The sequence below is a fragment of the Mytilus galloprovincialis genome, chromosome 8 (genome assembly GCF_965363235.1).
Source record: "Mytilus galloprovincialis chromosome 8, xbMytGall1.hap1.1, whole genome shotgun sequence".
NCBI lineage: Eukaryota > Metazoa > Mollusca > Bivalvia > Mytilida > Mytilidae > Mytilus > Mytilus galloprovincialis.
In genome coordinates this window covers 37,831,536-37,845,434 of record NC_134845.1, presented here as the reverse complement: position 1 = coordinate 37,845,434, position 13,899 = coordinate 37,831,536, and the positions used below count along the sequence as shown (strand labels likewise).

Below are 13,899 nucleotides of genomic sequence, written 5' to 3'. Positions count from 1 at the left end.
ACCTGAAGGTTGTAGTCAAAAGGATCACTGGTGGGGGACCTAGTGTATCAGCTGGATAAAGCAACCGTCAAGAGTAGACGTAGCATATTGTCCCCTTCTTGGAAGGGCCACAGAAGATTTACACCTAGATATTGAGGACTCTTTGATGAGGGGGGTGATCCCAAAATCCCGGACTTGAAATCGTGAAATCCAGAGGTCCTGAATTTAAAGAAATTAAAATCCTGACATCACGAAATTCGAAAAAAGAATTCCCGGATCCTAAAAGGAACAATCTAGAAATCCTGAGCTTAAGAACATCTGATCCCAAAGTCCCAATCGTCCGACCCCCTCATTGATAATGACCATTAGAAATGGACTCCTCAAAACCCACAGAATGACAGTACATACCATTTAATACATCCTGACATTGACTGACTCCTTTTGACCCTCTGATACTGACCATATATCATTTGATATCAGCAGATAAATAGAGCCAATAAAAGACAAATTATCTATCTAGTTTGTTGACATATGGAGGATCAATATAAAAGTATGGTATTACATGTACACATATTAAATATCCCAACATAGGACAAAACCAAGGTGAAGACTTATGATTTCCAACAGATATTTTGATATTAATCAACTATTTATTGCTTATGACAAAGTCACAAAATAGAGGTCCAATAATGACACAAAGTTCATGTTATGGAAACTTTAAAAATCAAATATCACTAGTAATAAAAAACTTTTTTAGTGAAGGTTAATTAATTATTTGCAATAGCATTCACTAAAATAGCAATTAACCTCCACATTTTTGTCCATTGTTCAACACTAGCAACTTTAAATGTACACTCTGATTTCAAATTTTCTAAATTATCTTTGACCATTCAATATCGGAATATCATGAAAACTGAAACATGGTTTTAAGATCTACAAAGTTTTGTACAAGTTTACCTAATACTTGAGATCAAAGGCCAAGGTCATCAATCTGTCAAGATACTAATGGTACATAGCCTTTTTGTGAGGCAATGGTGTGCAAAGTAAAAAAAAAACCTCACCATTATTCTATTTTTTTTTTATTCAATTTGATAACATAGTTCTGGCAAAATGAAGGGTCTACTAGATGCAGAAAAAAAATTAGCTTAAGGTCAAGGTTCAAGGTCATGTACTCATCTTAATTGGTAAAAATGGTAGTATATGATTTCATTGTAATCAATCCACATCTCATATACCAACTGAGTAAGTAATAAAATACCAATTCACCAAGAATTAGAAATAGACTTTTTCCTGCCATGCCATTAGAACACATAATTATTGGTCAATTTTCCAAACCACACGACTGTCAGACTATTAATCTAATGATCAGATACCATTAAATATTAATTCTTCAGTGGTTAAAATATGATTTCATGACCAAAATGAAAGTCGTAGTTATCAATGCAATGAACTGTTTCATATATATAAAGGTAATTCAACAAAATAAGGAGCTGTCCATGAGCTAAACCTGCATTTTATATGTCTATTTCTGGTGCCCCTTTTAGAATTTTATTTTAGTCTTAAAACTAGAGTTGATTTAGGTTTTACTGAAATGTTCAAATACATTTTCAAATTTTGTAGAAAATTTCCACCAGTAAAAAGTTTAAAATATGGAAATTGAAATTCAATGCAATGGAAATAAAAACTTGAGTACATAAAATATGGAAGTTTTATTATAAGAAGTCACCAATATTATGCATGATATTATTTTTCTTTTCATATGTAGGAGGACAAGAATTTGATCTCTTTGAATTAAATTAGCACTTTCAGCTGATTTTTGTCTTCATATAAGCATTAAGGAAGTCACACTCGTTTTTTTTTTTTTATCCATAATAGAAAAATTAGGATTCATGAAAAATCATAACATCAACTTTGAAAAGGGTTAAGTATACTGATTCTCCACCTCTCTTGGCTTTATAACACCTAAGTCACTATCCTTACCTGTTTGGTACAGTTCACAGATTATGTGAATCTTAAAATTCCAGTAAAGTATCAGATAGCATCATGTAAGGTGAGTATCCTCTATATAAAAACAAAGTTATAGACCAGTGGTTCAGGTTACTGACCGTTGAAGAAAGTAAAAATCAAAACATAGACATATTTAATACTCGGGCCTATGTTACAATTACAACTGAACATTCAAAAGAGAACAAAACATAAATATGAACAATACATGTACATGTACAACTCAGATCAATAGAAAACGATAAAGTTTTGATACTTATGATAATATACCCTTGTACTACAGACTATAAAAATACAGGTTTGACATCATTTCAACATGTACTCTTGACCGGGCCAATTGTTCAATGACCATTGATTATCACTGTGGGTTATCTTTTCTGTCAACTTTGTTTATGTATAATTGAGATTTAAATGTTGGGGTTTGAAAATTCCTCTCCAATTTAATTCTATTGGGTCTATTATCATTTTCAGGTCAATAACATTTTACCTTATGAAGGAGGTGTCTATCTAAAAAGTAAAACAATGTTCTATATTTCTTTGACTTCAGTTCTATTTTAACAAGGATTGTGATTTTTTAGTGATCGATATTGAAAAAATCAAAAATAAAGGGGTCTTATATATCAAATCAAGTCTAATTCCAAATGCGCACCAATCTTTTTCTTTTTAAAATTCCTTAAAAAGCATATCTTATATACGTATTTAGTTTAGCAATATACAAGTGTTTGTGGTATAATAGACAACCATGAGTCCTATATAATATATTACCTTTAAGTAGATGATGAACACCTACACTCTGACTTATATTTATTGTAATCATGTGTTATATGCTAATAAATACAATGATTGTCTATTTTCTTAACTGATGCATAATTACATTGACATATTTCTAGAGTTAACATGGGCGGATCGCGCCATTTTCAAAAGGGGGTTCCCAACCAAGGATAAAGGGGTGTTCCAACCATATGTCCCGATTCAAATGCATTGATCGTCCAAAAAAAAAAAGGGGGATGTACAAACCTAAGAACCCCCCCCCCCCTCTTGTCTACCCCCTGTTACAATAGAATGATGCTCTACATTAAAAATCCTACTTTAATCTTCTTAAACTGTAATACACTATATCCTAAGTTCATAGCTGAGATAATTTCCTAGAATTCTGTTTCGTAATCATATAATCCCACATGATGTCATGATGTCTAAGAAAAAAAAACTTGGTGACAAGTCCATCAATTAAACCCCTGAAAGCTTGTTTAGAGGGTTGTAAATTATTATGACAGTTAGAAAACACATTACATAAACATTATTCAACAAATATTATTAGATATTTGCATATATATATGCACATACAATTAGTTGAATTACACAGAAGAATTTAACTCAATTTTACAGACAGCTTTCATGGCATAAAAGGAGATGTTTATGCCTTTAAAAGGGACTACCTGTATTTTCAAAGTACATTGTAATCCAAGAGATATTTGAACCTATTTTACTCTTAAAATTTTACTGTTATCATGAAAAGTTAGTAACCAGGAATATGCAAATTGGAGAAATATTTCCTCTTTAATAATAACACTCCCTTCTGATTTCTCCCCCTTTTTCTTAACTGGTCTGTCAGTAAATCTTTGATATATCTTTTTTCCAGTCCTCTGGTCTCTGCCAATTAAACTGTATTGAATCTTACAAAGACATGCACATGAATGGTTGCAGAAATGTTAACCGGCCCAGCCCCCTTTAAAAATCTCAGACTCTTCTCCTGTAATAAAGGACAGTTACTAAACATATACTATAGGTAGATATGGTATGGTTAACCATCGCATAACTTTTTTCAGTAAGAGAATAAACATCTTTAACAAAATCCTGCCTAAGAAACAGGCTTTCTTAGAAAATTTAATGTGAACACATCACTAAATTGTGTTAATTGTTGACCGTAATTTTAGTCCATGTCATTTTTACACAGATATCAATTAAAAAATACTATATTATTTTATTATGGCATTTTCCTGTATGACTACACATTTATCACTCATATGTGAATGTACACCTGTAGGCTCTGATCGTTAATGTTACATTGAGGTCATAATGAGACCATTCAGATACCCCTCGGAGGGATCCACTAAACCATGTGGTAACTGACATATATGGACATACAAATCTATATATTTTGATAAGGTGGTATAATCACTCTAAAGTACAAATTAAACCTTTCATTTCATAACTGGATAAATAACTTTAGATTAATCATCAAATGTTTACCCTAAATACACAAAAAGAACATAATGAGATATCAGATTATTTCAAAATGCCCTGTAGAAAAAAACATTTACTCAGAGCCTAATAATTTTTTTAATGTGTAGTACTCCAAATTTGAAAACTTTGGTTATTAAAGCACCAACTTTAACAAAGTTTTGAACAAAAATTTAACCCCTGGGCTTTGGTCCTCGTGCAGTGCATCATGCATTTTCTATTATCAAATATGTGCCACTGCTCACAGGCACTTGTCTCAAAAAAAAAATTTCCTATATACCTTAATATATTGTGAGACAAGTGCCTGTGCCACTGCTGTAGGCATTAAGCAAACAACAAACAACCAATGATTTTCCCTCAAGGTCAATTTATCTGGCAAGCAAAAACAGAGAAGTACACAAACCATATATCTATTACAGTAAATTCTTTTGTGATCCTCACAAAAAAGAAAAGAAATAGTGAGACTATCAAATGATCCTTTTTAACCCTTACATCTAAATAATACTTTTCAATGCCTTTATTATGTATCATTATTAGGAATCTTAATACATTTACATCAATTGTGAGTGATTTTAATCTTTCACTATAAGTGGGTCTCTACAATGACCTAAAAAGAATGACCTTCAATATTTCTATCAACTGCATATTTTGGGAGCTTTAAAAATTTACATTAACACCCAATTGAAAGCACTTAGATTTTCCTGTTACATGTATAACATTTATTTTCAGTTTGCTTAAAATTTCTTCAGCTCATAGCCTATATAAACTACCCGGTATTTTATTAACATTTTGTTTGTTTTTCTTTTAATATTATAAATGCTACCATTTGATAAAATTATAGTTTTATTCTACTTCTAAATGTATGTACCATTCTGTCCAGCATATTACATTTCCTTAATTTAGCCAGTAAAGTATGATTAACAAAATAGCTCCTTTAAATAATTACTCCCTCGTTAGGATTTTCAACTTATTAAATTTCTTAAAGTGAAAAGCTAATTTTCCTTCCTGTATTTGACGATATTTTATTTCAACAAAAGCAAATAAAATAGCTTGTACAGTGACAATTTAAAAGCTTTTTGGTACTGCAATATTTGTAAGACATGCATAAATATATGGTCCTTAATGAAGGATAATTTATGTGCCAACTTCATATGCAACATATAGCTAGGGCCTTAAGTGCACTATGAGGAAACAGTGTTGGTTTTTCCCTCATTGTTGGAGGCCGTACAGTGACTTATAGTTATTAATTTCTGTGTCATTTGGAATATGGAGTAATGTCTCATTTACATCTTTTTATTTTAATATTCATTTATTTACACTGTTGTGTTAAATGCTCATATAAACTTAAAATGCTTCATCAGGCAATGTACCTTTACAAACAGACCACACATGTACATATCAGTAAAAGTAAACATTTATTTTGATGTTTGTGTCTATGTGTCTGCCATGGTACAGTGAGATCATATAAAGTTATAATGCCTGTAGCAATAAACCTTGTTTGTACACAGTTCAACAATTTCTCTAACCTCCCTGACCATACCCCATCACTGTACAGACAAAACCATTGACTTTTCTCAAATACTTGAGACATAGGAATATAAAGACTTTCCAATTATCATCCTAACTAAATCTTAGCTAATCACATCTAGGCACACGACTTTAAAAAACCTAAATCTAAAGAAATTACATTTACACATGACTATAAAACAACCATTTGTTTGGTCATTGTTATCACGAGCGTATCTATACACCCTCACAGATAAAAGAATTATCTGTTTTACACAATCAGATACGCATACTTCAAATACTATTGTCAAAATATACCGTGGATGTTAAGTAAATCCTTTTAGGGTTGAAACGGACAGACATTTTTAGCTTCAAAGGCTAATTAACCAAGTTCTTAATCTCTAATTTAATCAATGTAGTAGATGTAATGATTATCAAAATGTGCATTATAGATATGGATTGCAATGTTATTTTAAAATGTTTGAATGTGTTTGAAGTAAAAAAATAAGTCTTTGTGTTAAACTGAAAATAGTCTAAAGTGAGGACAGTAAACTGTGTTATTTTTCTTGCAAATTTAAGTTGCCAGTTCTAACTATTTCTGATCCATTATGTTATAATGCTCAGCAAATAGGTGGAAGTGTTACCTTTCAAGAATAAAAACTTTTATTTCATGTTTCACATCATTTTAAATTATAGAAGTTTGTATATATCTCCTTTTAAAACCCTAAAAAACAGATGTTGGTGTTGTTGTACCTCTCATTGGCAATGTACCTAATGCATCTCTTTTATTCATATAAATGCATGTACACCGCAGATGTGTAATGACTCAAAAGTCAAACCCTCTTATACAATAATAAATAGAAACCCAGTCAGAAATACAATAAAAGTGATAATTTATACCTTTACAATTTACCTCTATCCTGGTTGAAAGGGGGTTGTAAAAATGTATTTACAATCATGGTTTAATTTAAACTCCATTGATGGTGGGACAATTTGTTTGTGAATAAAACTATCTAATTGATGTCCATATAAGACGAATATAAATTCTGATTTTACAACTCGGTGATAAATTGTTAAGTGAAATAGTGTCAAATTCTTCAGTCAACTCAGCGATAGAAACAAGCTAGAACATATTAAGCAAATAAAGATACTTTACTTATATCATAATTAGGATAAATATGACAAAATTTAACTCAAAATTGCTTTATCTACTATTGTTGGTCTAACATATGAATATTCATACATTGGACAAAAAAAAACATGTAAAAGGTTATGAAATTTTAAATGGACCAGGAATAGTTAGGTATTTTTTTGTTCAAATGAAAATAATCTTATATTTCTGAAAATAATTTCAATCCTAATGTGCTCTTTGACTGTAAAAATACAGCAACTTTAGTAAGGTCATTTTAATAAATTAAGTAGAAACAGATAAATTGCATGGTACTACTAGACCTTGCAGACAAATTATTTCAAAATAGATAAATAGGAATTGAAAGTTTCAAGACTTATAAGGTATAGATTCTTATTGCATGTAGACACTTAAGCAGCTAGCTTAAAAACTTTTTTGAGCATAGAATATTGTGCATTTACCCTTCATATTTTGGATGCATTTTAAAATATAAGCCCACATTGACAAGGTCATTTGCAGCAAGTCCTTATATACCTCTACTTTAAGTTCCAATACAACAAGACTCTTTATATACCTCTACTTTAAGTTCTAATACAACAAGACTCTTTATATACCTCTACTTTAAGTTCTAATACAGCAAGTCCTTATATACCTCTACTTTAAGTTCTAATACAGCAAGTCCTTATATACCTCTACTTTAAGTTCTAATATACCTCTACTTTAAGTTCTAATACAACAAGACTCCCTATATACCTCTACTTTAAGTTCTAATACAACAAGACTCTGTATATACCTCTACTTTAAGTTCTTATACAGCAAGTCCTTATATACCTCTACTTTAAGTTCTTATACAGCAAGTCCTTATATACCTCTACTTTAAGTTCTTATACAGAAAGTCCTTATATACCTCTACTTTAAGTTCTTATACAGCAAGTCCTTATATACCTCTACTTTAAGTTCTTATACAGCAGTATATTAACTGCTGAACAAAGAACAATTGTCTAAGCAACTTATTTTAGTATAATCTGCATGTAAGAGTATACTTATTACATAAGTTTTAAAGTCCATGCATATTGTTACAGTCAATATAAGCAATCTTTATAAAAAAAAAAATGCACTTGAAAGTGATCAACCTGGCCAACCACAAATAGATTTTTGCTCTGTTGCACAAATTGTAAATCTGTCTAAATTAAAACTATGTATTGAAACAATTTCATCAAAGGACATGAATATATTTAAAATGCACTTTAAAGCCCTATCGGAAAGGCTGAGACAGTTTTCCAAACAATTTCGTGTATTAATCTTAAGATGTAATATTAGCTGCCTTTGCAGATCTTTGCTAATGAAAATTGACTTCAATCTTAGGTGCAAAGTGCAACATTCAATTATCATGTATTGTAATGAAAAGATAATAAATACATGGACAAAAACAGTATTAATTTACCTCCATTGCATGTTCTAATCCAGCAGCACAAATGAGTGCATTCTTATATAGATAAATAAGATCTACATCTTTTTCAAAATGTCCACCTTTGAACCATAGATAGTTTTCAATAATACACCCACAAAATTAACCATACACAAGTTATTTAAAAGATGATCTTTTAAGTAAATATTTAAATTACTGGCTACATGCAAACAATTAAATCCCAATAGCTGTTTAGCTGTCTTGTATTCTATAGGATTCTACTATATATAATAGTACAAAACACAGGAATGTTTGAGTGGTTTACAGATAAATCTATCAATAATACACCAAGAGAAACTATGACCTTGAAAACTTTTTAAAAACGAAATTGAAGAAAAAAATGTGGCACAGAAAGTGCACTACGTAAATTATCCAAACTAAAAGAATGCATTTTTTAATAACAGTTATTTGTATTTAATAGAATAGAAAACGCAGGAATATTTGTTTGGTTTACAACTTTACAGACAATTCTATCAACACTACAAGAGAAACAATGACCTTGAAAACTTTTTAAGACAAAACTGAAGAGAAAATTGTCGCACAGAACGTACATGTTGTCTAATCACACCTCAGATAATGTGACCTTGAAAGAAGTTTTCCTTAACATAGATAAGTTAAATCAATACTTTTTAATGTTGCCAAATAATAAACTAAACAACTTCAAAGGTGGGAATATACCTTTTACAAAATTGAAATATATGGGACTAAAAACAATCACCGAAGCACATCTCTGAGTCATGTGGGTGTCTTATGTCATATATACATAGTCACTTAATTTTTAAATATCTATTTTTCTTAATAATTATAAGAAAATAAATGTTTGTAAACATAAGTAATATATGTGACATGGTTATAACTATGGAAAGATTTAAACTGGAATATTCAATATTTCTACGTCGCAACTATAAATTCTATTTTTATTTTAAGGCTATTATTCATAACAGGATCTTTGCAATAAAAACAATTTGATCTTCCTTTCAAATATCTTTCTACTATTACGTTTTACAAAACCATGATACAATCCTATTATTAGTAAATGCATTGAAATGTCAAAAATTAATGTCAAAATACATTTATCATATAAAGTATGCAAATTATGCAAAAAAAACCTCAAGGCTCTGTAAATTAAAATGCCTTAAAAAATAACCATCCTTTTAGAAAAGTACAATTTGTAAGAAAAGTTTAACTGAAAATCATCAATGTTAAGCACATATTATATATAATTTTACTTCATTATGGAAGGATTCATTAGCATTCAGTCCTATACCAAAAATGAAGAGCATTTTTTGCTTCACAACTGAAAATTTAAACATTGTGAATCCAGAGCACATGAACTCTGCTTTTTAGTGGGCCTCAGACTGATACAAAATCTGCTTTTTGTGTAATGTAATATGCATAGTTGTTTGTCATTTTGTCTGCGGTTGGCTGCAGCGATTGCACCCTTGATATTTAACTGGTTTATACTTTTTTCTAACTTCATAAGGTAAATTGATTTTTCTAACTGCATAGCATAATTTAAAGTACACATGTACAGTAATAAGTGCTCTTATTTAATGACCCTATAATGTACAGAGAGGATAAAAACCTAACTGTATCCCGTATTTGGCAGAGTCTAGTAAGAGTTCAAACATTTAAAAATTCCCCTATTATCCTTACAGCTTCAAATATTTACGTTTCATCTTTTGTTGAAAAGCTTTCAAAGTATGTAAGCTTAAAAACTGACCTGAAAAAAGTTCAACACTTTATATTTCTATTTTAGGTTAGATACTGGCCCAGGGTTTATCATAACTATATATCTCTACATTTGCATAAATGTATGGCCATCTGAGTGGATCCAGAAAGTTTCATAAAGGGAAGGGGGCACAGACTGCACAGTAGGGGGCCTGCTCCAATCATACCTGAGTGATTCTCTACATAATCAAACAAATTTATATTTCCAACAAAAATGGCCTGCCCCTCCCCACCCTAAATGAGCTTTTGGTAAAGGTAATGAACCAACATTCAACAAGTAATGGACAAACCAATATATAGATCCATACACATGATCAAGAGAGAAAACCTTACATAACATGTATGATTTGGAAGTATTCTGATGTGGAAAAGATCATGGAATATCGTAAACATATAGTTTCAGAAAACTAATTTGCATACAAAATAGGCTATTATCTGCATTGGTGCCTCAATATGATGCCAGAATATTGCCCCTATTATGGTGCAAGAAAACTAATTTGCATACAAAATATGCTTTATAGCTGCATTGATGCTGCAACATGTATTGGCAACAAAGCCATAACTGCTACGAGGGGGGTAGAAATTGGTCATGATCATGAAATCCTGGGCTTAAAAACACGAAATCCTGAGGTCCCGAATATAAATAAATTTAAATCTTGACATCTCAAGCTTAAAAACACCCGATCCCAGAGTCCTGATAAAGGTCACATCCCCTCTGTTACCACAACTATGAGCCATAGAGCATATATTATTATTATATTTTTATTATTCCAATCAAGGGCCCTTGATGGGCAGCATAACATGTACACATAGAACAATACATCATGATTTGTAACAGAAAAGCATATATTTTCCATAAGGGTACCAGTGTACTAAGTACTGAATAATATGTGTGAGCACTTTCTTCATTTAATTGGTGAAAGACTTCAAGTCATAATTTTTAGTTAAAAATAAGTAGACTCAAGCCAAAATAAAAAGAAAAGAGATAAAAAAAAGTTTTCTGTCACATCTAAATTTAAAGTACAATACTGCTCACAGACATGGCCTTGAAAATAAATGCATTGTTTAGCAGACCTTGGCTGCATGCAAATTACATTAATTTAAACAATAGATTAAAAAATGCGATGTCATATTTAACTTGGCTCTTACCTTTAGAAGTGATACTCCTTATCCAATCACTATATTTCCCAGTCTTTAAAACCCTCAGGTAAATGAAAAATATCCTGGGAAAATCTTACACTTGTTTATAATCGTAACAATTCAACAAAAAGTCACAAATCAAATAATATTTTGCACAGGTAAAAATCCAAACAACTTTCTTACATATCCCAAATTCTTATGTATAATGCTACTACTAGTATACCCAATCTGACCTGACACATAGGCAAATATAATCTGTCAAAATCACCAAAAAATGTCATGAATATTATGAATGTCCCGCATGACTTCACTCAAGGTTCAGTTTTCATCTAATATGATACAACATGGACTCATCTTCTAGTCAACAAAAACTCCTCTAACATGTAAGTTATCATTTGCTACCTTAGGGCACACCCACCAATCACTTAAACATTTACCAGTCCAATATCAATAAACTTTTATTATATATTTCTATCTTTAAAAGGAGTTGTAAAACTGTGTCATCATATAAATCCCATATTTAAAACTTTAAATATATAACTTCAGATGCATCATTGCTTCAAACTTCAAATGCTCATTTAACTAAGCTCAATTACAGTCAAGCTTTTGAAAATAGGAACTTTAATTACGTGCATCAAATCATTTCCCATGATATTTCTGGTAAAATTTGCACATAAAGTTTAGAAATTTAAATATTTATTTTATATTAATAATTGAGTTAAATTGTGTTTCAATATTTTAGAGTAGAATTTGATGTATTGATTAAATGAAATACTTTTTACAACTGTAGGTACTTTTAAAATTTTTCCTTCAATCAAGTGAATCCAAGTGACTGAACCGACCTGGATCCTAAACCCTAAACTAGATCTTTTTGACCAAAACGAAGCAGTCCTGTGCCCTACTTAAAATCATGATCCACATTGGTAAGTTCATTTACAAGGAGATCGCCACTGGCTAAAAAAGAAAAAGACAAACAGACAAACAATAATACCAAAGACACAACATAGGAAATGCTATTTTTTTTTTGCTTTTCAATTTCCCTCTATCTACTAGTTTCTGCAAAAAAAAAAACCACTTCTATGAGAAAAATTCATCATTCAAGGGCAAAATAATGCTATAAGGATAATTCAGTCCATGTTGCCTCCTTCAAAGTATATCTTATAACCTGCTGATCATTTCTGCTAATACAGGAAGAAAATTATCACTCAAGGGCAATAACTCCTATAAGTAGTTGACTGATAACTTTGTCTGTGTAACTGACCGTGCAAAGGCTGTATAAGCCAGTCAAGGTCGTTAAAAACTTCCATTTGTTTGTTGGCTGTGTATAGATCTTGTCATGTTGATTGATTTTGCTACAGTATTTTTAAAATACTCTTTATCTTCCAAAATTTTGTGCAGAATAAAAATGGTCATTCAATGGCAAGTATAATCTTATGTAAGCATGAGATATCTATTTGACAGATTTGTAGATCTCTGTCCTACTGATAATTTTCCTTATTTAAGTACTAAGTATTTAGCTACAACCGCTTTAATGTTTGCTGATGTGACGAAACTTTAAATATCTTTCAATAGAATTAATTTTAGATTTTTTTTCAAGTTTAATTTCCCAAGTTCTGCATCATTAGACATCAATTGCATGGCAAGAAAAATCCCATAGCTTGAGATCTCACAAATTATGATAATAACAGAGATTTAGATTTCCTCACTTTCAAAACATGTAATTGAAAAGGGTATTACCCTATTTATGATATAAAAATAACTCAACGAAAATGTTTTCTTTGTTCGTTAAATTCGCCTTTCTGAGGAAACAGACAGATTATATACACCCAAGATCTCTTTATACTCATAATGGATAAATATGCAACATTTGCATGTATGTGTGACACAACTGCACAAACTAAAACAATATTAAAAAGGAAAGAAGATCTTATGCCTTTATAATACCACATACAATTCTCAAGATATTGATTTCAATCTAGTAAAAAAGGAAAAATTATCTGCAATTAAGGAAATATTTCTTCATAATACATGTAATGCTTTGAACTAGTTTTTTAAAGAAAAAAATGTTATTAAAACTTAAAATATTAAATGTAAAATATTTAAGGATCATGTTCCAGCAAAAGGCTTTTAAACTCTGTATATGTATGGAGTTCAGTTTCAACCACTATCTGACTGATAATTTAAAGTTACTACAGTATTTTTTACGATACTCACACCATATATGTAAAATGTAAATATCTCCGCAAATAAAAGTTTTACATCACTTCCATTGAGATTAATGATGTTTAAACTTAGAGGGCATAAAGACCTTATAAGATGCACATGTTTCCTCTAACCAAGCCAACCAAAATTTCAAGTGTCTTATAATAAACCTTTTTTTTCATTTACAAACAGTATGTATAGCTATAAAAGTCACTTTTTTCCTTTTGAAACCTCTTAAAAACTTTTAAGAAATCACTTTTTTTCTTCATCTTTTAATCATTGGTGGAATAGCATTCTCACAGTAGCAGTTATTGCATGGTCTCATGAATTATTTTGAAAAAAAGAAATACAGCATTCAATAGATAAGGCTTATGTTTGGTGAAATGTTTATCAATCCAGTTATGTGAATCACAAACATGACATGCATTATGCCGTCTGCTGCCTGCCTGCATCAGTCTGACGTTCAAAGCTATCTCATATGAAGAACTATCAGACAGAT

At 30.7% G+C, this 13,899-nt stretch overlaps 1 protein-coding gene across 6 annotated transcripts in view; it reads right to left on the bottom strand.

Annotated features, from left to right (window-relative positions):
- LOC143041864 (uncharacterized) overlaps positions 1-13,899 on the bottom strand; it is a 92,663-nt gene that overhangs the window by 60,899 nt on the left and 17,865 nt on the right. Inside the window, exon 1 of one of the 6 annotated variants that reach the window (XM_076213982.1) lies at positions 11,432-11,494. The exons of 3 other annotated variants lie outside the window; for them this stretch is intronic. In XM_076213982.1, coding sequence (XP_076070097.1) covers positions 11,432-11,479 — 48 coding nt within the window. In that variant the 5' untranslated portion in view covers positions 11,480-11,494. Of the gene's footprint in view, positions 1-8,303; positions 8,526-11,207; positions 11,384-11,431; positions 11,495-13,899 lie in introns of those variants that run through there. 2 more of the 6 variants (XM_076213986.1, XM_076213984.1) reach the window with 2 other exon arrangements.